We start from the raw sequence: 25681 nt of genomic DNA, 5'->3' as shown, positions 1-25681 counted from the left end.
TCCCTCAGAAGTAAATACAGAAGTGAAATGACAGTTAGATTCTAAAAGGACGCGATTATATTTTTTACATATGAATCTCGTGTCATATTTGATCTTTTAATGTGAGATTACACACCTCCTTTTCTTTCTGTTACATGGAATGTTAGAAGTTTGAAGTGCTAACTACATTTACATGTTATTTTCTGGCATATGATTTGTAATAACTTTTGTAATGCCTGAAATGAATAAATGTAAAATCAAAACATGAATGGGAGAGGTGTTTATTGCATTTTTTGTCAGTAGAAATTGAACTTAAGTATATGTTGTTTTAACCAACCTATGGTGGAAAAAAAGTATTGGCAATACATTATTCGTTATTTTTTTATTATTAAACAAAATGATGAAACCTCAAACCTCATGAATGGAATGGAAGAGTGATATTTAACATAGTGATTTCTCACCTACAATCCATTAAATTCAATTGGTTTAATGATTGAATCAATTAGCTCAACCTCTTGTTTACTCATCTTTAAGCTTGAGTCGTAGATTCAATAATACATGAACATAAGTATGACAAAAACTGAAAATCCAAATTAGGAAAAGTAAAACAGGGAATAAGATGAGAAATAAATAACATGTTACTTGAAATTGATTCAAGACACGTGAGAAAGATAATCATCACTTGAATTCTCAAGATTTTACATTTTACATCAAACTCAATGAGTGAGAGTATCAGGCCTTCAAGAATAATAAGCTCACGATTTCACACAGAAATTTTATTCAATAAAAAGTATGAAACAATGACACAAGAAGGCAATTTATAGCCGAGTATTGGGGCCCTTTACAAAACAAGGTTACTTAGTTTTCAAAAAGAATAGACGAGTGTTTGTAATTTTTGAAAAGTAAAAGGATATTCAAAATGAATAAAGCGCAAGTACTCTTCGATATTTTCACTTTCTTCTGTTACTTTAGTTGAACATCGGTTTCACTTATTTGTTTTCTCAGTATCCATCTAAGATGTTAAAAGATAAAAAAAGAAAAAACAGATCATACGATTTGTAATAGCACAACTTTTACTTGAACCTTGGTTATTTCCTAAACTGTCCACAGGATGGATAGAATCAACATAACCCTATGCAGTGAAAGTTATTTGATTTAGATCTATCAGTGTTTAACCTTTTCTCCATTCGATATAGTAACTAGGAGATGACTAAACTGCGAAACTAATCTCAGACTAATATCAGTTGGCACCAACAGTGATAAGGTAAAGATAAAGCAGATTGACGAATTTTTATATAGTATACCAAACGGCAAACTTCAATTGAAAGATATGAAATATAGTTAAATACATATAACTATGGCTTAGACTACTTCACATCCCCTACACCCATACAGCACAATAAAACTCAGTGCCTGTTGAATCAGCATGAGGCAATCTGAAAAGGAGCTGCTACCAAACCATGCTGTGTGTGACCGTAAATTCTGGTAACACATTTACTCCAATATAGTTGAGAATAACAACTGCTGAACAAAAGCTGCCCTCAGCCTTTTCTCTTCCTGATCCTGCTCATCACCTACATCTGGTTCATCTTTGCCAGACCTGCTGCACAAACACAGCCATAAACAATATTTCAGCATTGGATTTAAGGGGAGACTTTTCACGAGCCTTGTCTCTTCCTCTTTCTATAACCACAATAGAAGATTGCTACTTATTACAAAGCTAGAAGGCATAATGTAGTAAAATGAGAACATTTTCAATAAATTTGCTTCCTAAGTTTTTTGGTAAGGATTGGACGAATGCATGGAAAAATCTGAAAAGACTCAATCACAAGCTTACGTCAGGACTTGAGTCTGACTCAATTATTTTCCTCAGGGTGGTTCTGACACTTAAAAAGCCATTTATATATTTTTTATTCAGAAAACCATTTACAATCTGCAAAGTAAACTAGAAATATTTAATTAAAATATTGGACAGTACTAAAGAAATTGGTATTAATCGGGAAATGTGAAACTAAACATTGGTATTAAAGTAACAGATATTTCCGCAGGTGTCTCATATAGTCAATCCTGACTCAGGGCATGACACAACTTAGCAAAACTAAACATTGAATCTTTTTGACAGAGACAAAAATTCTTCTAAGCTTTCCTTAAAGCCGAGAATGTAAAAATTAGCATCAAAGTACCATGTTAATACAAAATTAAAGCCAAAACTTGAGAGAAAACATCTCAATCATCCGTCCAAACCAAACAAACAGAATCAGTTAACATTTGATTACGCAACAGAGCACATTGTCTGTGAGTAGCTTAATCAAGTTTAATTTTTATTCTATGCATTGAAATTTAGTATTGTGGCAAATCATTTCTGTTCTAAATAATAGTAAACACAAAAAATCTTGAGGCAGTGAGGATCATCATGTCCTGAGAAAAAAAGTGTAAACTGAGCTGCTCCTGGTAATAATGAACTATCATTTATTACAATTATCAAAGTTTGTTTTGGAGGAAATCATTTTATATGTCATGCACTCTGTGCTAGTTTTCTCATGCTTTACAAAATTTACAGAGCTACAAACTTTAATGGAAAAAGAAGTATACCCTTTTGCATCAGGAATATTTATATCCTTGCTGCTGGAGCTGGAGTTTTCATCTGGATGGAGATTGTTTAAGTTTGGAACAGGGTTGCAGATGAATGGTGTCAAAAGTGGATCAGTTATTGATTCTTGTTTGTTCCCCCTGGTAGCCAGCTTCTTACCTAGCATTGCTGCGTTACCAGACCAGATGCTAGATTTCTCAGGCTTCCACGCCCACTTCAGATAAAAAAATATCAATATATTCAATTGAGTTAGACAAAAATCAAATCCTAGTTATAACATAAGCTAAAATAAATAGTCTTTCCTGATAATGAGAAACCAAAAAAGGATGCGAGACATTAGTCTTTCTACGTTAAGAACTATAATGCTTCATTGTGCTCAATATTGAGAAGTTATGGTCGGATAATATATTGAATTTTTATTTTAACTCTGCCTTTCATATATTTAAGGACAGTAATACCTGTCTAGAGTGTTACACTCATAATACCAAACATGTACTAGATTACATTTTAGAACACAACACATTTGAGATAAGTAAAGCATATGTACCTTTCGAGAGTTTGAATGTGTAAATTGCACGATTGAATCCTTCCCTAAATTTTCTTCACACACGGGACAAACCTGATAAAAGAAATTGAAGCAGAGTTTTCAACCATGATTTACTTACCTAAATAAACAGACATGTCCCTATTTCACTTTTACTAGTTGTTTAATACTGTTGAATAAAGTGAAAACTATATATGAGATTAATCTTCTATGGATTAAATATATATATAGTAGAAGAAATATGGGTTAAGTACAAAATACAAATAAAAAATAATAATAAACTAACTAAAGATAAAATATAAAGAAAAGATAAAAATAATATTTATAACAAATACAATAGTAGCTGGATCCGTGATCCTTTATCTTCTTGATCAAGATCAGGACAATGTTGAACCGTATCAAGCAGACATGTAAATTTTCTGTTTAGATGTATATAACTACATTTGTAATCTATAATAATGTGGTTGGACACATACTGAGTAATCAAGGAAAGTGAAACGAATTTACAACAAAATTGTAATCATGTTAGCACTTAGAGGTACTTTCTGCTAAACAGAAAGAAACATAAAAGGCATACCACATTTTTTAGGGCATAGCAATGATCCTCTTCCAAATTGGTGCAGAGTAGAGGAACTTCAATTTCAAAATCACAAAAAGGACATCGGAAATTGCACAGGCCGTCATTATCCACATCCGTGTAATGGATCACTGAATAGTTATCTGTATTTTAAAAGGGGTCAGTGTACAAAAACTTCACAGGGCATGTTATAGAAGGAGCATCTCAGTATCTCAAGATAAAAGCAATAGGAAAATGAATGAACAGCACATAATAAGCTAACTTCACAAGCTCCCAAATACCAAACAAGAACGATAAGCACAAGTAGAACTCAATTATGCTCTTTTCTAACTTCCAGGTACATGCCAATACCTGCTCTGAGCGTAAATGAAAACTTTGCCATATGATCAAATATTCAAACCTAAATTACCTAACAACAAATCATTAAGCGTAAACCTATATTGCACGTACACTTCAGTCATTTACATGACAATTGATACAAGCGGTTTCCCATAAATCTGGCTTTATTAACCAATTATGGAAATTTTTTAACTTGCGTTCCAAGAGTCCAATCAATCCCAAAAGAAAAGGAATACAAATATACATTAGAGCAATTATTGTAGGACTAGTAGGATCAAACAAAATTGAAGTAAAGGTCGAGTTTGATAATTGATGGTAGCCAATCATTGATAGGTCAGTTGTAAGTCTCATCATAATAATACATTCCATTACTACATGCTAAGGCTTTTTGTATGCTTAACCTAGAAAAAGAAAAATAAGGCCATATTCTGGTTTCTCTCTATCCATCTGCTTAAATACTAACAAACCTGCCCTTAGTTGAAAAATTCAAAAGGGAGAAATACTGAGAGATCATCACCAACAAGTCCTCAGTCAATTTATTCATTTCTACTTAACGTGGAACTCTTACTTATACTTTAAATATAACAACTCCGAAGTCATAAACTTGAAATACTTCATGGTTGGGATCATTGTGTTAATGGCTTTTTATTTCAGTGTAATTTTTCATCCTTACGACTTACACATCGACCAGCCTCCAATTCATTAGCTTTTTTCCACCATCATCATCATAAGAAAGAAATCCTGCTAGGTTGTAAGATTGAAGATGCTAGACTGATAGTTATATAGGAAAGGGTCTCGGAGTAAACCAAATGTAACGACCTGTTATTGTAATATTGGCACATGGAAGCTCAATGGAAACTTTGTTGAGCTTTTTAATCTTCTAACCAAATTGCTCTTCTGATAAACAGAACTTAGAGTTCATATGTCTAAAGTAGGAAAAGAAAATTGATACTTTAACACCAGTTAATGATTTGTACGCACAAAAGACATGCACAAATTAAAATTCTCAACTCCTCCCTTATCTACCTTCTTCGTAAGCACCTGTAGAGCTATCATTCCTTGCCTTAGAAAAGTCTTAAAAACTAGGGGTTTTACAGCTTAAAGGCTTTCATAATAAACTAGAAGTTAATGCACATAACGGCTTAGAGTCACAAAATGAAGATATGCTTCTGAAAAAATATGACAGTAGCCTAAGCAAACTGAAACACAAATTATAATCACACGTACACGTGTTTGCCACAAGGAAAGCCTGACAGAATATTGAAATCAAATGTAAACAAATAAACGCGTTCACACGGTTACCCAAAAATCACACATACCAAGAAATGAGACTTTATATCCAATTCATCAAAAAGTGCCATAAAGGAAAAAATAAAAAAATCAGACCACATAATTCCAACCCAAATGCTTTCCCCCAGTTAAACCCACTAAAGAAAAAATCTTAGGATTTCACATCAAGAGGCAAGATGAATAGCCAGTGGGGTTCATGAATACTAAGAACTTAAAAAAAGGGAAAAAGGAAAAAAGGATAAACAGAAAATGGATACCCCAGACAAAAGAAGTAAAAAGGAAAGGGAAATAGCAAGTGAGAAATGAAGTACCAGAGTGAAGTCTAGCAGCTTGCACAGCAGAGAGGTGTTTGACAGAATGAAAACTAGCCCTGAACTCGAAGTCCATGATGTGAGCAGGTTCTTGAGGCAAACAAAAATTGTGGTATTTGAGTGGAAGTGGTGAAGTAGTTGAGGGTTGAGATGAGAGAGGTAAATGTTTTGGGTCTGAAGTACTCAAAGGAGATAAAGACTTTGCTTTCCCATCAGTTATTTATCACCACCGGCTTTGTGAACTTGCCAAGTCTTGCTGACTCATGTTTGGCTTCTGACAATGGATGCTTTTCCGACACACAAAAAGATCGACATTATGGCTTACACTTGGCATTTCTTAATCATTATTTTTCTTTTTCTTTTTTTCATTTTTTAATAATTGAATAACTGCACATTTTTGTAATCAGAAGACAACAGAGCCCAACACACCAGACCCATCTTCATTAATTTTCCACGAGTAATATCATAATATTAATATTAAGTGAAAATTTAAAATTTTTAAAATATAATATCATTTTGAATCAAAATTCGATAAGTTTTTATAATTAAAAAAAAATTAATTATAAAATAAAATTTTAAATAAAATAATTTATTCAAAAAATTATAAATTTCTTAATTCTCTTCACCATCTATCCATGATTATAAGATTTTTTTTTTTATAAAACAATCATGCGAGGTAAAAACTATAACCATAAATGAATTAATCGACAATAGATGATAAGCAAAATAACATAAAATACAAATGTTAAACATTCATCAAAATAATAAATCATGTAACAACAACACATCAACAACTTAAACACCATCACACATCATCATTTCAAACCATTGGTCTATCCATTATACTCTACCATACCACCTGTTATATTGAGTCATCTCGTCCTTACGGCTAAACGACTTGTTTCCATGCTTCGTAAGAACTTTCGAGTAAAAATGTCGTGCATCCCGAATCGTTTTCATATATATAAAGAAGATGCAACACTCGAACACCACTCTCTTTTTGCATACAAGGCTAAAGAGAACTTTTTTCCCATATCGCACAGTCAAAAGCTCAAAACACAGGATTTATTAGATACAACGAGAAGACCACACAACAACATGTCATATTTTCATACATACATCCAAACAACAACATACATATACACAACTCACACATAAAAACATGTTTTGTTCTCATAACCCATTTGAAATCATTCATACTATCATTTACCACATATAAAAGGTCCAACACCTACCAACCATAACAATAACCAATAAAAAGACCGTCGCAACATTAATTTAACAATATCACAAGATCATATATAACATGCAATCAATTATAATAAAAATAAAAAATGACAACATCAAGAAAAAAGATCAAGAATGACAAAACCAAGAATAAAAATCAAAAATGACAAAATTCAAGAATATAAATTCCCCTACTTGAATTTCTCGCTAAGAATTTTTTCTAGAATAAAGAATGTCTTTCAACCACTCCCCTAAGCTTTGACAAACTTTACTCGATCAAACTCTCATTCTCACCCTCAAAGTGCCTATCTCTTTTTTTTCCTAATGACCAGAGTTTCTATATGAATAAGAGGTGTCTATTATAGTATAACAACTATGTATATGTAGAGCTGTCAAAATGGGTTACAACTCACGAACCAACCCAGCCCACACGGGTTTGGGTCAGGTTGGATTAGAAAAAAAATGCATTTTTTATGCGGGTCAATTTTCAACCCGCTCATCCGAGTTGAACTCGTGGTGAGTCAGGTTGGCCTACTAACTCACCTAATTTTATTTTTATTAATTTATTATCTTATAAAATCCTAAAAATTACCATTTGACTGAATTGTATTGTACTTTTGTTTTATTATTTTGAATTTCCTTGAATTTAGCATCATTTTTGGAAGTGAAACTTATTTACATTTGAATTACAAAAAATTTATAATTTTTTTATTTAAAAAAAATTGTAATTAAGTGAGTCAGCGAGCCAACCCGCTGAACCCACCAACCTGTGGTGGGTTGAGTCGGGTTCAAATTTTTTTGACTTGTCAATAAATGAGCCGGGTTGAATTGACTCACTAAGTGACCAATCCGTAGTGGGTTGAGTCGGATCGGGCCGGATGACCCATTTTAACAGCACTATGTATATGATTAATTTTTCTTGTGTTAATATATAAATAACATACACTATTTATAATAGAAGAAATATAAACTAAGTCTAAAATACTTATAAGGAATAATACAAACTAACTCAAGATAAATAATAAAGATAAGATAAAAATAAAATATCTATTTAAGATATCTAATAATAATAATTTATCTAACATAAAATATACCTAACTCAATTGGCTTTGTTTTCAGAATATCTATCAAGTCAATATTTTCATAATATAATAAAATAAAATTATCTTTAATTAATTCTAATAAGTCCTAGATAATATATTTTATCTTAATATTTTTTATTTTAATTGATTATGATAAATTTCTAAATAATACATTCTATTTCATTATTATTATATAACAATAATACTTAATTATAGATAATATTATCTCAAGATATTTTTTAATTTGTATCAATATCTCTATATATTTTGTAATTTATACATGTATCTAGTATATAACAATATCTAAAAATATATTTTAAATTGTGTAAAAATATTTAATAATGATTTTTCCAGTTGAATAGTTTTTCCCCATATCTTATTTTTTAAAAAAAATTTAAAATAAAATAAATCCTTTAAATAAAAATAACAAATTATTTTATCTTTTATTAAAAATAGTAAACCACATTTATATGTTTTTTTCTAATTATTAAATTTTTTAAAAATAAAGGTATTTTCTTATGTTTGTTGTGATAAAAACTAAAAGAAATATTTAAAATTATAATTAAATAAACACAACAACACATTTATACTTTAACAAACATTGCATAATAATTATTATAAATATTAATACCCACTTTAAATATAAAACAAATAATAAAAATAATAAACATAGGAAAAATCAAACACATAACTAGGGTTCTCAATAAATAACTCTATTCAACTATACTACTTTTTCCTTCTATAATAATTATCTTTTTAAATCTCACGTTTAAAAACACATGCTTTATCAACTTTATATTATAAATTAATCGTCCAGCTGACACTTTTGTTGATTGTTGGTATTATTAATCGCCTAATTTTGTCCTTTTATTGGCTAATAATAATTATTTGGCTACCCTGCACAATTTTCCCTAATGCAAGAAAGTCCTAATACACTGGACTTCTTTGACATACATGACATCAAATTCCGTATTTAAATTAGTAATTAAAAGATACAAATAGAAAAGGTCAACTTTAAAAAAATTAAATATCATTTAGTGTCTTGACTTTAAAATAAATATCTTAATGGGTAAATCAATATTTAGACGTATTTAAAAAAAATGTAGTGTCTATTCTGAGAAACTAAATTATATATCTGAATCACATATTTGAATATCATTTATTTTTTAATAATTATCGTATGTTAATTTAAGAACAATAAAACCACATTTTGTATTAGTCTTTTTTATATTATATAATAATACTATTATTATTTATTTAAAAATTGAAAGATAGTTGTACAGTAAGGATCGGGACGGACGACCACAAAGAGAATCAAGACGGCCGACGTACAACGGAACCCTAAGGAAAACAATAGTGGAGCCCGGTCTCGGCGACCGGATGTAACCTCTGTTTGTGAGAAAAACCTTGAAGAGTTCACATGAAGTCTTATCGTCACAAGATAACCCCACATTCTCCATGCTCACAAAAAATGTTCTTCGAAAAAATGCTGAGAGACGAAACATCTGGTATGACCAAGGCGTTGAATCCTCAAGTCGCCATACGGGCGGACCAGCCAAACGTCTGATGACCAACGATTAGTGACGAACGCTCGCATAAAGGAGCTGATCCAATGCCGGTTTGAACGGATCCCTCTCCAAAGCTGTCGTGACGGGCGACGGACGCTTCCGGTCGAGGATGAAAATTAGAAATTGGTAAGGTTTCAGGATTAAGGTAAAACCAGATTAACTGCAACAGGCCTACTATTGGGCCGTGATTAAGGTTTTGCTAATAATTGGCTCAAGAGAAAAACTATAAATATGAGTCGAGAGTCAAAGGTAGGTGATTCCATTGAATGCACATTTACTTCACTTTCTCTCTCTATCTCTACCTTTTCATCCCATTAATTAATACTGATTTGAATGTCGGAGTGTCATTAACAGGTACCCGACCGGATTCAACGGATGAGAGCATTCATCAGAAGAAGACTCAACAAGAAAAATAGGAGATCGGACAGTTTACGACGGAAAGGTGTGTAGGAAGACTAGGGAGACCTTCCCCACCGAAACAATAGTTATTATCATTTGTCTATACTACGTTTAGTTACAAACATTAAATATAGATGTTAGATAATTTAAAATTATATAAAATTAACAAGTATTTTTTTCTCTCTCTTTTTTGTCACACTTTTTTGTTTCATTTTGTTTTCCTATTTCTGTCTTCAGTTTTTAGGACACTGGTTATGAATTGTGACTCTTCAAAGTGTTATTTTTTATTATAAAATTATTGAAAAATACTAAGTTACTGGCTGAACGAATTAAATAAGATACGAGAGTCATACATTTCAAAACATTTCTTAGCAAAAAAAAAAATCATAAAATAACTTCGTGTATGTTCTGGTTTATCAACATGATTACTGTAAAGTATAATCTCCTAATATTTTTTGTATGAAAGAAAGAAAAGTTAAGCCTTGGTTAGTATAACAATTTTAGCTAACGTTGTATCACGGCAGTTAATTTACTGACTCCAAAATTTTGGTCCACTTTTTAACCTAATGTCTTTTCAGACATTGTTTTTGACTAAAACTGAGACAACTTTGCTTCCAAGTCATCAGTTGTTAAAAAACAATGGTCAATCCAAATGTACCAAGATTTGAGCTTCAAGGCCGTAACGTGTTTCGTTATTTTGACAAACTGTAAAGACAAACTTAACGTGTCTATTCATATTTTTTCATCTCTTCCCAGTAAACTTTTCCGGCATTTCCTTTCACTTTCTGTGTAACTTTAAAAAATTGGATATTTCTTCGTCAGGTAAAAGTGATCAAATTCTCAAGAGGAATGTACACTCAGATAAAAATAATAATTTGAATTTTTTTTGTGTTTTTTAATAACCCTCTTAATAGATTTAATAGTTCTTCAACGACTTTCATTAATGTAAGTGAAAAGAGAATAGCAGAATATACTTGAAAATTATGTGTAGTGATAAAGCCGTGTGAAGCGGATCTAAGAAAAAGAACGAATGGGAAGAGAAAAGAAAAAGTAAGAGAAAGAATATAAGAACTTGTGAGTTAAGGAGTTGGAGAAAAAAGGTACTTTTTAGTATGGAGGAGTGACAATTTATCACGTAGGGACGGACGATGCATCAAACCTACACAAATGGCCAAAAACACACACCTTAAAAAGTTTTCTTAACTTTTGCTAAATACATAATAAAAGCTTGTTTGATAATAGCTTTTGTTAATTGCAATGGAAAACACGGCAGAGCCTAGATTTGTGATAGCTTTTCAGCCTTTTACACTCCTCTTTCCCTGCATGTTTAATGACATATGTTATGTCAACTAACCCTTTTACAAGTTTAGGTTCATCCCAGTTCAATTTAAATCTTATGATAGAAAACACTGTTGAATAAAGAAATTCTATTTAAGAAAAAATTATTGTTAAAAAATTAATTAATATTGGGACAAACTTACCTTTTAGAAGATGGTGGAAATTAGAAGTATGGGAAAATTGAAAATGATGAAAATGCAGTGAGCCATCGGCATCTTTAAATGGGAATAAGAATCAGTGGGTATGGATCTGTCGCGTAGGTGTCTCAGCAGACTAAAATCCAGGTGTTATAATATTTTTATAGCCCAAGTGTACATCAGTACACGTTCAGCCTAAAAAGCCCACCTTTTATTTTGCTTTTAGATTTTTTATTTATTTCTTTTGGGTTAAAGTCAGATGTTCTTGCTATACTTTTTATTGTTCTAACTTTACTTCCATTCCTTAATTATATCAGTAAACATCTAAGAAGGAGATTATTGAATGATTTTTTTTTTTTTAACTATCAAAGGCTAACAATCTACATCTTAAAAGTAAAGTCACAAGCACTCTTTTACTCAAATGAGCCCCCTAGTAAAAAAGGAATTTAATTGAATATCAAATAAAAATATAAATACCTCCACATTATTTAAAAGAAACTTAAAAGGAAGAGTTTTACTCATAGTAATTTTATTAATTTCTAATAAAATTACAAATAACTTAGAAATCTAATTTGAATTATATATACCTGAAAAATATTAGAAGGATGTTTGAATAATGTTAATGAAAAAAAATTCTTTTTACAATTTTTTGTATAGTAAGTTTGTCGAGTTTTGGATTTGTTAAAAGAATACTTAAACGTTCGATTTGTAAATGATAATAAAAGATAGTTGCTTTCAGCATGTTATTCAAAATGTACATTGTAGTGTTTGTAAGAACTTCTTCGGTTGAAGAATAATCATTTAGTACACACAATTCTTGAATTTAGAAGTAAAAATGTAGTTACAGATTTTATAAGAGAAGCGTTTAGATAAGAACTAAATAACTTATACTAGTTCACTCCACCGAACTACGTCTAGTCTACTCCGTGGAGAGTTCCACTATAATCTTCAACAAGTTTATAACTGAATATTCGCGCCACTCCTGGTCTCAGCCAGCGAATAACCTCCTATTATCCTAGACTAGATGAGTATTCTCACCACTCCTGGTCTCTTCAGTCAGTGAATAGCCTCTTATTACCCTAGATTTGATGAGTATCCACACCACTCATTTGCCTAGATTTCTTTAACTCAACTGAGTTTAACAAGTGTTTTAATTCTCTTCAGAATTCCAATCAACGATTGCTTACAAGTTGTTCAAACTATTACTCTTGTAGAGAGGATGTGATTAAAATATAATAGAGTCTAAACACTCGAGGTGTTTCTCTCTTTTCTCTTTCTCTCTTTCTTACAATCATTAAACAAATATTACAGTGAAGCTCGAGAGTATTGCTTTTCTTATTTTCTCTTCTTTTCTTTTTATGCTCATATAATTTTTTTTCTTGAGCTTTTTTTGTGTTTTTCTTTTGAATGCTTCTCAAAGGATGAATGTTTTCGTTGTGTGTTATCGCTTTGATTCTTCATTTGAATGATCTTCTATTTAAAGGCTCTTAGATAAAAGTCTATTAGAATAAACTTTTGGCCTTGATTCTTGTGTCTTCTCTTTCTTCGTGTATAGTAACTGTTGGATAAAATCAACTTGTCAAAGCATACTTGTTTTTTCAGTTCATTGCTTAAAGTAGGTTGTACTTTCTTTTAGACATCGCTTAAAGTGGAGAACATTATGTAAATATCTCTTTTATCTCTAACATTCACTTATGATATTTTAATTGAATAGATCAATTGTGCATGCAACAAATATGTTTTATCTCTTATCACTTTTGTTGTTTTTAAACATTGAACATTTAATGTCATCTAATGCTTGCTCAGAACAATAAAGTGCTTTTCATTTACCGTTGAGGTAGCATTTAACAATTAAGCTTTTCTTCTAAAGATACCCAGCGTTGAATGAGAACTTCATCGTTGGACAAAGTAATAGTTTAGCTCATGGTATCATTTAGACTTATGCAAACGCTTTTTGTGATTTTGCCTTTTTAGAGCAATTTTGTTTATCATGTTATGTTTTCCTTGATATTTTAGGTTTAGGCTTTTTAATTTTTTTTTTGTATAAAATGTTGTCTTGGTACTTTTTCATTTTCTCGAGAATTCAATTGAATACCCTTTTTGGTATAGTAAGCTTACATGTTTAGTTTAAGCTCTCTTAGACGCTTTTGACTTGACTGTCATTTAGCTTTGCGTCTAGGTGTTTTGAGTTATATGTTTGATAATGCTAATTCTTACCATTTTCTAAGCATCATTTTACTAGCAAAATCAACTCCTTCATAGCTTTAACCTTGTTTTATCCTCACGTTTAGTGTGTTTTCTAGTTTTCTTGTGTTTATTTAGTATATGCTTGTTTTTACCTCTAATATCTATGTTTGAGTGTGTGAAATAAAGGAATAGGAAGCAATTCTAGTAGAGGAAAACAAGCAAGAACTCAAGGGAGCATGTTTTGGGACAATAATAGATCAATTTGAAGCAAATACCCATGTTGGACGCCTTTGGATTCGCACAAGAGCCTCAATTTTAGAATGTTGTCAAAACCGCCCGAGCTGGGCACCAGAAATCCAAGTTGGGCGCCAGAGTTGCAGAGAAATCCAAGCTAGGCGCCAGAATTCCAAGCTAGGCGCCAGAGTTGCAGAGAGATTCCAGGCTGGGCGCCACATAATGGGGCTGAGCGCCAGAGAATGGGGCTGGGCGCCAGAAAGTGGCGTTGGGTGCGAAAACTTGCTGTAACTCACTTCTGATGCAATGAAAAGTCGCGCTGGGCGCCAGGAATCCGAGCTGGGCGCGAATTTTCGCTGATATGTCAAAATGGGTTATTTAAACATGGGTCTCGCGATTTTTGAGAGACTTCTCCTCCTACACTTCATTCTTCACCTAGAGAGATTGTGAGAGACCCTTGGAGGCTATTTGGGGTGTTGGGAAGCTCTCCCACTCCTCCTTGGGTCTTCAAGCTTCTTCAATGGTGATTTTTCCCCTTTTGGGTTGAGGAAGAAGATGACTCACAAATTGGAGATGGAGATGCGAAGGGGAGGCGCAAATGGAGCATGGAGCAGCTGCCAAGAACCTTGGGAAAGGCTTTGCATCTTCTCTTTGGTTTCAATTTCTTCCTTATCTCTTCAATTTTGTGAACCCTAAGTTCTCCTCCATGGAGAGCTTTTCCTATTTGTTGAGATTAGTTGTAAAACATGGAATTCTTATGTATTTTGTGATGCTAATGATATATGATTTTCCAATTCATGTTAGTATTTGATTTCTATGCTTAATGTTTGTTGTGGCTTGATCATCCATGGCATGAATTGTGGTTCTTGAAGTATTGAGAAATATGATTGAACCTAGAATTGAAATTGAATACTTATTTGATGGAATTGAGATGTTTGTGAATGCATGAGAATGAAATGGATGAATCCTAGTCTTGACAAATTGTAAATACACTATGTTAAATTCCTTGCACACCAACTGTTTGATAAAATACCAAAAAGAGTTTCTTGTGTTGTTTTTGTGCACTTTGATGTCTAATTGAGTTATAAAAGGAAGAATTGTCATGTGTTGCACAAGTCCCTTGGGAGAGAACGATATTTATCACTTGCTACGCTGCGACCGGTGCACTTGCCGTTGGTTTTGCAGCCAACAATGTTTTCATGATTTCTACGATCCTAAAGGTTTTCCTAAGGTTTTTCTATGTTGGGGATCCTTGAGCCTAAGTCTTGTGTTTCATCCTAATGTATTTTCATATTCTTATTTTGTTCAATGTTATTTGGTTAAACTTCAAAATATAAGAGCTTTTAGACTTGTAAACGCTTTTGTCTTAACAACATAATCCAAAAATAGATTACACATCTCATAATTTGGAATACAATTTTTAGTTTTAAATTATATAATTTGAAATTTAAATTATAAAACTATACTCTTGTTACAATTATATTAAGTCTCTGCAACTCCATAACCTTGTTGTTCTTGACGCTACCGTATTCATGGTCATAGTTACAATCGTCACATTGCAAAACTTCATTGTGGAATGATCCAATGTCATTATCGACATCAAACCCGAGTCAAAGCACCAACTTTGTCATCTTGAGTATCTGTAATAAATATTAAATTGGGAATTATTGATGTAATGGTCCCAAATGATGTCGTTGTTTGGGAAGAAGGACGGGAGGAGATATTTCGTGAAGTTTGTGAGAAGGAACTATGAGGAATGGAGTAGCACTACATCAAATATCACACATCAATGAGAGATAAGACAGGTTTATAACACATATGTAGGTTGCAAACCTCACTTTATAAGCTGATTACTAATTTTGTGGGATTAAGTTAAATTTAAAATTTACATTTTAACATATCAGAGTCATAGTCAGAGAAGATTTGTTATTTCTTAGATTTATTATGTTACCTACTATTAGAAAAAATGTTTTTTTTTTTAAATTTATTGTTCTACTTATTATTAGAGCATCAAATCTCATCTTTTAAGTTACGATTTTTTTCATTATGCATGATTAGGTTAATTTTTTCTTTTTGTTTAAGCTTGTGTTTGGATTGGAAAATAAATTTGAAAGAGTAAAATAAGTAAATTTAAAAAGAATTGGAAGTGAGAATAAGGTTGTTAGGATTAAGAAAAGGATGGTGAGAAATAAAGATAAATCAAATGAAAATTTATGAGTTATTTTAAAATTTGATAATAGTTTTAAAATTGTAATTTACTCTGAAAATAGTTTTAAAAACTATTATTGCAAAACAAATTTATAATGAGTTGGGATAAAAGGAAATACTAAATTTATTGATCTTTAAACTAAAATTAACTTTCCATAATTAACTAAGACTTTTTTTTTCGTCTGTTTTCAGCACCCCTTCTGCGTTCCTTTACAGGATTCTTCTTTTATTAACTTTTACAATAAACTATTTCCCCTTTTATAATGATAATAGTAATTATTAAAATTGATCCGAAGGTTAGCAAAACCCGGTTATGGCAACCCATGGTGGACCCTGACCCGGACCCGGATCTGTTCCCGAAAAAGGTGGTTAATGCTAAACCCTACATAGCTCATTTTGAATTTCTCCTATGCAAGGCTCCAGAGTTGGCTTCGTCCCTCTGAATCTGATCTACAATGAATCCTTTGAAGGCAATTGTTGCTAACCTCAGATTCCTCGACTCGCCAGTCACCAGGAGACTCATTGCAACTCGGTCTATCCGACTCACTCAGAACCAGGTGACTCATTTCTCTCTTTACACTTCATCTCCCTTTTTGGATCATTCTCATGATTTCCCCTTTCCCAACCTCCACCGGAAGATCAACTTTTCTTCGAAATCAATTCCCATTGCCGAACTTATTTTGACGAGCCATTGGTCCAAGGAGTTAGAGCACGACTTAGAAAAATGCTACCCATCCCTGACCCACGAAACTGTTGTTTACGTTTTGAAGCGGTCGGAAGCAAACCCAGAAAAAGCGTGGCGCTTTTTCGATTGGGTCAGTACCAAAAAATGGTTTAGAGCAAGTTCTACAGTTTATGGTTTAATTCTTAGGATCTTGGCCACTGAGGAGACGATAAGACAATTTTGGATTACTCTATGGACTATGAAGAGAAAAGGGTTTTATTTTTATGAAGAAATGTATTTTCCAATTTTAGCCGTTTTTAAAAGGAAAAAGATGGAGAGGGATTGCACGTCTCTTACCCACTTCTATAATCGGAGTATCCGGGAAGATGCAATGCATAGTGTAGTTGCCAATGTTGTTGGCATCATTTCAGTGTCTAAATGGGGTGATGGTGTTAATGGTGAACTTGCAAAGGTTAAAATTCAGCTCTCCGATAATTTTGTAATAAGGGTTTTGAGAGAGCTTCGAAACACTCCTTTAAAGGCTTACGAGTTCTTTCGTTGGGTTGGTAGACAATCTGGTTATGAGCATAATACAATGACTTATAATGCACTTGCAAGAGTTCTGGCGAGGACAGATTCAATTGAGAAGTTTTGGAGTGTCATTGAGGAGATGAAGAGTGTGGGTCATGAATTAGATATTGATACTTACTTAAAGATATCAAGGATGCTTCAAAGGCATAGGATGGTGGAAGATGCTGTCAAGCTTTATGAGCTTATGATGGATAGTTCGTATAAGCCATCTGTTAAGGATTGCAGCTCTCTTTTGAAAAGTATCTCTGAAAGTGATAAGCCAAATATGGATTTAGTTTTCAGGGTTTCTAAGAAATATGATTCAACAGAGCACACACTCTCCAAGGCAATCTATGATGGGATTCACAGGTCTTTGACAAATTCTGGGAAACTTGACGAAGCTGAGGATATTGTTAATCTTATGAGAAAGGCCGGTCATGAACCTGATAACATCACATATGGCCAAGTGATCGTTGGATTTTGTAAGATGAGGAGGCTTGAAGAAGCATGTAAAGTGATGGAGGAAATGGAATCTTGTGGTTGCATCCCTGATACTAACACTTGGACCCTATTAGTCCAAGGGCATTGTGTTGCGAATGAAGTAGACAGGGCATTACTATGTTTACATAAGATGATTGAAAAGGGCTGCAATCTTGATGCTGCTGTTATATATGTTATGACAGACGGTTTTCTTGGTCAAAAGCGAATAGATGATGCATACAAGTTACTAGTAGAGGTTGCTACCAAACACGGTGCATCTCCGTCACGCAGTACATACGAGAAACTGATTGTAAATCTATTGAAAATTGAGAAATTTGAGGAGGCTCTTAACCTTCTTCGTTTGACTAGGAAACACAAACACACACCTATTCTTGAACCCTTTGTGCAGTATATTTCTAATTTTGGGTCTGTTGAAGATGCAGTAAAATTCCTAAAGAGTAAGGGAAGTCCCCGGTCGTATTTGATCTACCTTCGTGTTTTTAAATCTTTGCTTGGGAAAGGTAGACTTTCTGAGGCCGAAGATCTATTGAGCAAAATACCCTCCTATATGAGTAAAAGTAAAGAAATCCGTGAACTTTTCGATTCAAATGTGTTTCGACTACGGCCTCTTAGTTGAGTACACAATTTGGAATTTTGTTAATGCTAACTTTAGCTCATTGATTTTGTCAATGCTAATGTTTAGACGAGTTTCTTAGGGCATTGATTATTATTATTATTATTATTTTTTATCGTTGTACAATATATGATTTGATGTTCTGGAATTTACTGCTGCAATTAAGAGATATTTGATAGGAGGCCAGAGAGGGAAAATAAAAGCTCATGTTTAGAGGAAGGACACTCTGATGAGCTTTGAGCTACAGTGGTATTAAAGGAACCTAGTTGACGGAAGAAATTGTACTCTGCGCTGTAGCTCCGTGATGTCTATGAATGTTTTGTCCATCCAGTTATTAAATTTTTAATCTTTAAATTAATTTTGAAGGTTTTCCACAATATTAACTATTATTTTTGGTGATGAATGATTCATATCAATATCATGATTAAAAAATATTAAATTTACAATAATGCTTCAGTAAGGTTTTGGATATTCAAAATTTGGGTCCATAATATTGTTAGTAAAGTTCATTCAAGGTCTTGTAGACAGTAGGGTAATCGATTACATTCACCACTAGAGTAACTTTTAAATCAATTCAAGTTTAAACTTTTTAAGAAAATACTTTATGCGTGCAAAATTGAAAAAAAAACTTGAGAAAAAAAAAATCCCAAAGAAGTAAAGTACTTTCTAATATATTTTAACGGAGGGAAATTGACGTGAAACTATTTCAATGAAGAATAAAATTCACTTTTGAGAGTGAGATTTAGCACATTTAAAAAGTTTTATATGGATTTAAGTCCTTTATTTGTTGAGATGAAAATATATTCTAAGAAAAGAGTTTTGGATAAGAATTCATGAACCTTGTATTAAACTTCAATGCTTTCATAATTCACTAAAATATATCAATGAGTTGAATTTGGAGGAACAAACTAGAGATAAATTATGAAAGCTCAGAGCAATAGAATTGGTTATAACAGCATGGAATCAATTTTCTTCTGGCTATGAACATCAACCAAAAGCAGAGGCTAAAGATTGAAAAATGGTTCATTTCTAGAAATTATTGCTTTCACTACCTTTCAAATAATTCAAAACTAATATAAATTTATCCGCGACAATTTTCGTAAATAATAATTCACCTCCAAGCGAACACGGCGTTCCTGTTTGGGGGATATATGTAAAGAAAATACTGCTTCCAAGTTAAATTAAAGTTTTTATATTAAGATTGTATTTTTTTATTATACTAAAAATAAATATGTAATAATAATTATATTAAAAGCACTATTTAAAGTATATTAAATGGATTGAGTTTTATAAATAATGTGGCAAAGAGTTTAATGTCGTGAAATTTAATTTGAAAAATGATTTTTTTTTTTCAATTTAGCTTTTCTAAAATATTATGTTCTAATTTGAAATTTAATATTTTTAAAAGAAATTACAAATCATTGAATTAAAATTGTATTTATATATATAAATGTGTGTGAATTAAATTAAATAGTCTCTATTTATTGTAATTTAACTATATGAAATAAATATTTATTATGTATAATATACAGTAAAAAAATGGTAGTCAATTTTAACGAAGCAGTTTCTTCATTTTTATAAATTCTATTTCATGAATAAACTAAAAGAATAAAAGGAGTGTTTGTTTTATTTCTCTATTTCAGCATGGAAACCCATAAAAGCAAAGTGGCCGTGGACAGTGGTTATTCCTTAAACCCTCCCAAACCCTTAGACCCATATTATCCATTTTGGCGTTACCATGAACCGCGTGAAAGCAGTTGCCGCTACTCTCAGGGTGCTCGAGTCTTCACTCGCTACCAGAGTTCTGGTGACTCGGAATCAGGCGACTCACTTCTCTCTCAATCCATTGCCCCGTTTGGATTCGCGTCACAATTTCCAATTTCCCGTAAGTCATCGCAAACTCTATTTTTCTACCAAACCGAGCTCTATCGTGGACCTTGTTTTGACCAACGATTGGTCCCAAGCGATAGAGCTCAGTTTAGAAAATAGTTTCCCGTCAATGTCCCATGAAACCGTTATTTACGTCATAAAGCGGTTGGATAAAAACCCAGAAAAAGCTTCGTGCTTTTTTAATTGGGTCATTAATAAAGACTGGTTTAGGTCAAGCTCTTCAGTGTTTAGCTTAATTGTTAGGATCCTTGCCACCAAGGATACTATGAAACTATTTTGGATTACTTTAAGGATGATGAAGGAAAAGGGGTTTTATCTCAACGAAGAAACATATCTCACAATTTATGTTCGCTTTAAAAAGGAAAAGATGAACAGTGACGCCGATGCTTTGACCAACTTTTATAATCGGATGTTAGAGGAGAATGCAATGCAGAGTGTTGTCACCAAGGTGGTTGGTATCGTTTCAGTGTCTGAATGGGGTGAGGAGGTTATGGGTGAACTTGCTAAGCTTAAAATTTTGCTGTCGGATAATTTTGTACTAAGGGTTTTGAAAGAGCTTCGAAATACTCCTCTAAAGTCTTACAAGTTCTTTCGTTGGGTTGGGACACAACCGGGGTATGAGCATAATACTGTGACTTACAATGCATTTGCAAGTGTTCTCGCGAGGAATGACTCAATTCAGGAGTTTTGGAGTGTTATTGAAGAGATGAAGAGTGTGGGTCATGAATTGGATATTGATACTTACATAAAGATATCGAGGCAGCTTCAAAAGAATAGGATGATGGAGGATGCTGTCAAGCTTTATGAGCATATGATGGATGGTTCATATAAGCCATTGGTTCAAGATTGCAGTCTCCTTTTGAAGAGCATCTCTGCTAGTGATAAGCCAAATCTGGATTTAGTTTTCAGGGTTGCTAGGAAATTTGAGTCGACAGGGCACACTCTCTCCAAGGCTATCTATGATGGAATCCACAGGTCTTTGACAGGTGCTGGGAAATTTGATGAAGCTGAAAGTATTGTTAGGACTATGCGAAATGCTGGTCATGAGCCTGATAACATCACCTTCAGTCAACTGGTTTTTGGACTTTGCAAGATGAGGAGGTTTGAAGAAGCATGTAAGGTGCTGGAGGAGATGCAGTCTTGTGGATGCATCCCTGATATTAAGACTTGGACCATTTTGATCCAAGGGCATTGTGATGCCAAGGAATTAGACAAAGCTTTACTTTGTTTTTCTAAGATGATTGAAAAGGACTGCTATCCAGATGCTGATTTATTGGATGTTCTGGTTGACGGTTTTCTTAGTCAAAAGAGAATAGAAGGTGCGTACAACTTGCTTATAGAGATTAGTAGGAAGTGTCGTATATCTCCATGGCAAGCTACATATAAAAAACTGATTGAAAAGCTATTGGGAGTCATGAAGTTTGAGGAAGCACTTGAACTTCTTCGTTTGATGAAGACCCACAACTACCCTCCATATCATCTACCCTTTGTGCCTTATATTTCAAAGTTTGGGTCTGTGGAGGATGCTGAGGCATTCTTGAAGGCATTGAGTGTAAAAAGTTACCCATCCCATACTGTTTACGTTCAGGTTTTTGAATCCTTATTCGAAGAGGGTAGACTCTCTGAGGCCAAGGATCTATTATACAAGACTCCTCACCATATCCGTACACACAGTAAAATCTCTAAACTTTTCGGTTCATCTGAAAGGGACACTCAGACTCCTCTGCTGCCTGATCCCTAGCACTTTTCTCTCAGTAGGTATCTTGTCTTTCTTCAAAGTTCAAATTATTGATACTATCAAGTTTGATCATTAGCCGTTGCAAAACCATTGGACACAGGAAGTGATGTAAGGCTAAGCTTCATTTTTAAATTATAACAAATTTTCATCTATGACCCGTAAAGTTATCATCAATGGCTATTTTTCAGAAGATTCTGCATTGTAGCTTTTAGTGTTTTTTCTCTAACGGAGATGGATGTACATGCTTTACAATTCATAACATGAAAAACATTTGAGGGGAATGTTGTGTTGGCTTCTGAAGTTAGTTCATTGTTTATTATATCGACTCCTGTTTTATACTTTCAATTTTGAATTTCAACCGTGTTGAGACAAATGCTTGACTATTCACCTTGGAACAAGGATGTTATTATCGAATCATTTTTAATGAACCATGCTCTTTCATAACTTTCTATTGCATCTTGTCTCATTGGCGTCTTAAGTTACTCGTGTTAGTGAGCGGCAATCTTATTAAAGATGTCAGAATTATTGACTAAACTTGGTAGTGTAAGAAATTCAGCTACTTTTACTCTGCAGTCCATCGAAAAGTGAGGAAGCCCCAGAAGAATTCAATGAAGGGATCAATGAAGCATCCCTTGAATTTAGCAGATTTTGCCGCACGTGTGTTGAAGTGTGATGTGTCCAATTTTTGAAGATTGTAGGAGTTCATTAGTTGCTAGACGGTGCACATTACTGAGTATCGGTGGTTGTAGTCTCGTTATATATCTATCTCTTTCGATGGTAGTCTTGAACTAATCAAGAAGTTATCCCCTTCTTCCCTATCACCTTCTCTTAGGACACTCCTTAACCTCTAATCAAGGTAATTTAACTCTTACCAATTTGGTGTTTTTGTCGAGAGTTGTGCCACTGAGAGGCTTATTTATAGGTTGAAAAGGTACTAGTCAAATGTTGATAGATGAGTGAAATTATAGTGCACTTTGGATCTTAAAAAGGATGACAGTCTCTCATTGAATTGAATAGGATGAACTATTTGGCATGCTACTACTCAAATTTAGAGATTCTCTCACCTAATATATTAGTGTTGTGGGATGGATTCTTCATGAATGTTTATGATCTTCGTGTATCTTTCCATCTATTGTTTCTTTCATATATGAAAGATTTCCCCCCTCTTTTTAAAGCCTTCCACTTTTTGCAAAATTTAGTAACACGCACCATTAAAAAGATGAGACTTCTAAAATACAAAGTTCTTGTTAAGCACCCTTTGAACCTTTTTTTTTTATCAAAAAATTAATTCTAATAAAATAATTTTCAGTGTTAATAATTTAACCATTGGTGCATTTTCATTTGAATATTGCTTATTTTATGAAATCAAAGTGATATTTGAACTTGAAAAGTTTCTTTATGATCCTTGATGAAATTTCCATGGATTTAAATTAAATATTATTATTTTAAGTAAAATATGATTTTGGTCCCTTTGAATTTATTAGTTCATGTTTTTTATTTCTGTTTTTATAAAACTAAATGTGTTAAATTTAGTTTTGTTAATGACTTTCTTATATCATGTTGCACTCCTTAAACAAGCATCTACGTGACAAACATTGTTATATTTGTAAACAATGAGTGATTTACTTTTAATTTTCTATAATATAATATAAGTAGTTAATTTTCAGTCTCTCAAAAATGAAAGGAAAAACATTAATAAAATTGAAGTTTTCAACTACGAAATACTGAAAACAGAAGGATTTTTTCTTCAAAAAAAAAAAAAAAAACAAAAAAACAATAGGATGTCTAAATTACGTTCGAACTTGTTACTCCCCGTCCCACTTTATGAAAAGAAACAAGATTCCTAAATTAGGTTTTCTTCGTAATCTTATTTATTAAGCAAAATTAAATAAAAACAATAAATATTATATCTCAACATATTTTATACACCAATAAATGATACAAAGTAGTAAAATAAGACGTAAACAATTATTATTTTAACGAGTTGTTAAGCCACGTCGAATTTGACGTATCTTAATTTTGTATGAATATAAAATAAACTAGTTGAAGGATAAAAACTAGAGGGATCAAACACATGTTTTATTTTAAATATTTGACTTTGCTGTATAGATTTGTCACTCATTTAAGTCATCAACAATTTAATCTTATAAATAGAACAATAAAATTTAAAAAAAAAAACTAAAAAACGAATTAATGATGTTAAAGAGGATCAAAATCATAGTTTTCTCTTTTTTTTATTATAAATTTAGGACTCGAAGACTTCATCATCATATAGAGACGGAAATAAACTATTGTTCACAGAAATTAGGATAATAAGACGAAATGCACTGAGAGGAACCAGAGAAAAACAAAAAAAGAAAAAGAAAGAAATTGCATCTGCACCAGCGTCAGCTTATCCCTTTCATATGGCATATGTGAGGCCGTGGTTTCAACGAAAGTAACAGGACCGTGAGCATGAGCAGGAACATGGCGTCTTGAAGAAAATGTTTTGTCAGTGCCATGAAGAAGAGGGCAGAGCTCCCACAACACGAACCCCAAGACTTGGAAGTTTTGAAAGCCGTTGCACAGGCCTGGTACAGCCGCTCCGGCACTTCCAAGCCCATGGCCGAATTCGACGCTCATCGAAGGAATTTCAGAGGCAAGCCTTCAAGATTTAAGCTTCAAGCTTTGAGCAAGCCACCGACTTCTTCCAAAGACACTCATTGGGACTTTCAGCACTCACTCTGGGACTCCTATGAGCTTGTCACTGTGTCCAGAAGGATCGAGACTGGGTTAACTTTAGATAACCCTTTTCATGATTTATGTGGTTCCACTCCAATCCAACCCAAACGAAAGCCTGAGAGTAAGAATAGCCTCAGGAATCTCTTCAATCTTATGTCTTCCAGGCGCTTTAATGCCCCCAATATTCCACACCAAAATGATACATGACTTTTATCTTCTCTTTAAGTTTCGTTTACTCTTCAATTTTATTCAATATCTCCCCTCCTTTTCTCACATATATTTAGTTGTTTAAGTCAGAAGAAACAAAATTGGAATAAACAAACAATAAATCATAGCATGCTATAGTTAAAATATGTTGTAGATAACTCGTGTATATGCTTCATTTATAGTTGGTACATGGTAAAGTTCAATACTAATGTACTACTGGTATAAAAAACTTAAGCAAACACAATAGCCTGCTGAGCAGGCATTTATTTCGCAATCATACATAGTGATGATTTTGATGTATTAGGTAGTTTTTGTAGCAAACTAGGTTCTTTTCTTGGTCATGTTTTTCTCAAGGCCTGTAGGTCTTCCACTTGTGCAATTCAAATCGAGTCTTGTTCTTCCCTGGGTTGGACTGAATCCTTTCTTGGTACATGACTTCATCATCCTCAGTCTGATCATACTCTACAATCTCAGCTCTCTCATTAGAATGTGAGTTGTTGAAAGCCATGTGAGCATTGGGGTAGCGAGGGACATCTGTGAGAACACTCTGTGACCTGTGAACTTTTGATATGTGGGCGTGGTAGTCCTCCGAGCGCAGCATTGTTTTCTGATGGTTTTTATCACAAGGGCAGGTATATAAGCACAACTACACCATTAATCTGCTATCACACACTGCAATTTATAGACAGAATGGCAGGTACAACTATCTCTGTTTGCTCTTAAATCGATGGCTTTGAATCTAATTCCTTGGATATTTATCATCTCCA

At 33.0% G+C, this 25681-nt stretch overlaps 5 protein-coding genes across 6 annotated transcripts; 3 read left to right on the top strand and 2 right to left on the bottom strand.

Annotated features, from left to right (window-relative positions):
• Positions 1–1239: 1239 nt before the first annotated feature.
• LOC106753298 (protein DEHYDRATION-INDUCED 19 homolog 6) lies at positions 1240–5875 on the bottom strand. Of its 2 annotated transcripts, none has more exons than XM_014635092.2 (5): positions 5631–5875; positions 3691–3833; positions 3117–3188; positions 2572–2783; positions 1240–1579 (listed from the first exon to the last, which is right to left on the bottom strand). In XM_014635092.2, exons 1-5 carry the CDS (start codon positions 5704–5706, stop codon positions 1474–1476), a joined length of 609 nt encoding a protein of 202 aa, XP_014490578.1. In that variant the 5' UTR covers positions 5707–5875; the 3' UTR covers positions 1240–1473. The 2 variants fall into 2 exon arrangements, with proteins under 2 accessions (XP_014490578.1, XP_014490577.1); XM_014635091.2 differs by having other exon boundaries at positions 1240–1582; positions 5631–5871.
• An 11130-nt stretch (positions 5876–17005) lies between these two features.
• LOC106753287 (pentatricopeptide repeat-containing protein At3g48250, chloroplastic) lies at positions 17006–18361 on the top strand. Its single transcript, XM_014635080.1, has one exon. It carries the CDS (start codon positions 17006–17008, stop codon positions 18359–18361), a length of 1356 nt encoding a protein of 451 aa, XP_014490566.1.
• A 1668-nt stretch (positions 18362–20029) lies between these two features.
• Positions 20030–22442, top strand: LOC106753301 (pentatricopeptide repeat-containing protein At3g48250, chloroplastic-like). Its single transcript, XM_014635096.2, has one exon. The coding sequence runs from the start codon at positions 20097–20099 to the stop codon at positions 21987–21989; it is 1893 nt and encodes a 630-aa protein (XP_014490582.1). The 5' UTR covers positions 20030–20096; the 3' UTR covers positions 21990–22442.
• Positions 22443–24243: 1801 nt separating this feature from the next.
• Positions 24244–24980, top strand: LOC106753294. Its single transcript, XM_014635088.2, has one exon. It carries the CDS (start codon positions 24486–24488, stop codon positions 24912–24914), a length of 429 nt encoding a protein of 142 aa, XP_014490574.1. The 5' UTR covers positions 24244–24485; the 3' UTR covers positions 24915–24980.
• Positions 24981–25060: 80 nt separating this feature from the next.
• Positions 25061–25585, bottom strand: LOC106753295. Its single transcript, XM_014635089.2, has one exon. The coding sequence runs from the start codon at positions 25513–25515 to the stop codon at positions 25264–25266; it is 252 nt and encodes an 83-aa protein (XP_014490575.1). The 5' UTR covers positions 25516–25585; the 3' UTR covers positions 25061–25263.
• Between the last annotated feature and the right edge of the window lie 96 nt (positions 25586–25681).

This window comes from Vigna radiata, unplaced genomic scaffold (assembly GCF_000741045.1).
Source record: "Vigna radiata var. radiata cultivar VC1973A unplaced genomic scaffold, Vradiata_ver6 scaffold_223, whole genome shotgun sequence".
NCBI classification, from domain to species: domain Eukaryota; kingdom Viridiplantae; phylum Streptophyta; class Magnoliopsida; order Fabales; family Fabaceae; genus Vigna; species Vigna radiata.
The sequence above is the reverse complement of the archived record's forward strand: the minus strand, read 5'-3'. Positions and strand labels throughout refer to the sequence as shown.

Bases quoted from the DNA above. Each gene is read 5' to 3' on its own strand.
- LOC106753294 (XM_014635088.2), top strand. From the start codon at position 24,486: ATGAAGAAGAGGGCAGAGCTCCCACAACACGAACCCCAAGACTTGGAA.
- LOC106753301 (XM_014635096.2), top strand. From the start codon at position 20,097: ATGAACCGCGTGAAAGCAGTTGCCGCTACTCTCAGGGTGCTCGAGTCT.
- LOC106753295 (XM_014635089.2), bottom strand. From the start codon at position 25,515: ATGCTGCGCTCGGAGGACTACCACGCCCACATATCAAAAGTTCACAGG.
- LOC106753298 (XM_014635091.2), bottom strand. From the start codon at position 5,706: ATGGACTTCGAGTTCAGGGCTAGTTTTCATTCTGTCAAACACCTCTCT. The intron at 3,189-3,690 runs GTATGCCTTTTA...TTCTTTTATCAG, and splicing joins GCTATGCCCTAAAAAATGTG to GTTTGTCCCGTGTGTGAAGA. The intron at 2,784-3,116 runs GTACATATGCTT...TTTTATCTGAAG, and splicing joins CACATTCAAACTCTCGAAAG to TGGGCGTGGAAGCCTGAGAA.
- LOC106753287 (XM_014635080.1), top strand. From the start codon at position 17,006: ATGGAGAGGGATTGCACGTCTCTTACCCACTTCTATAATCGGAGTATC.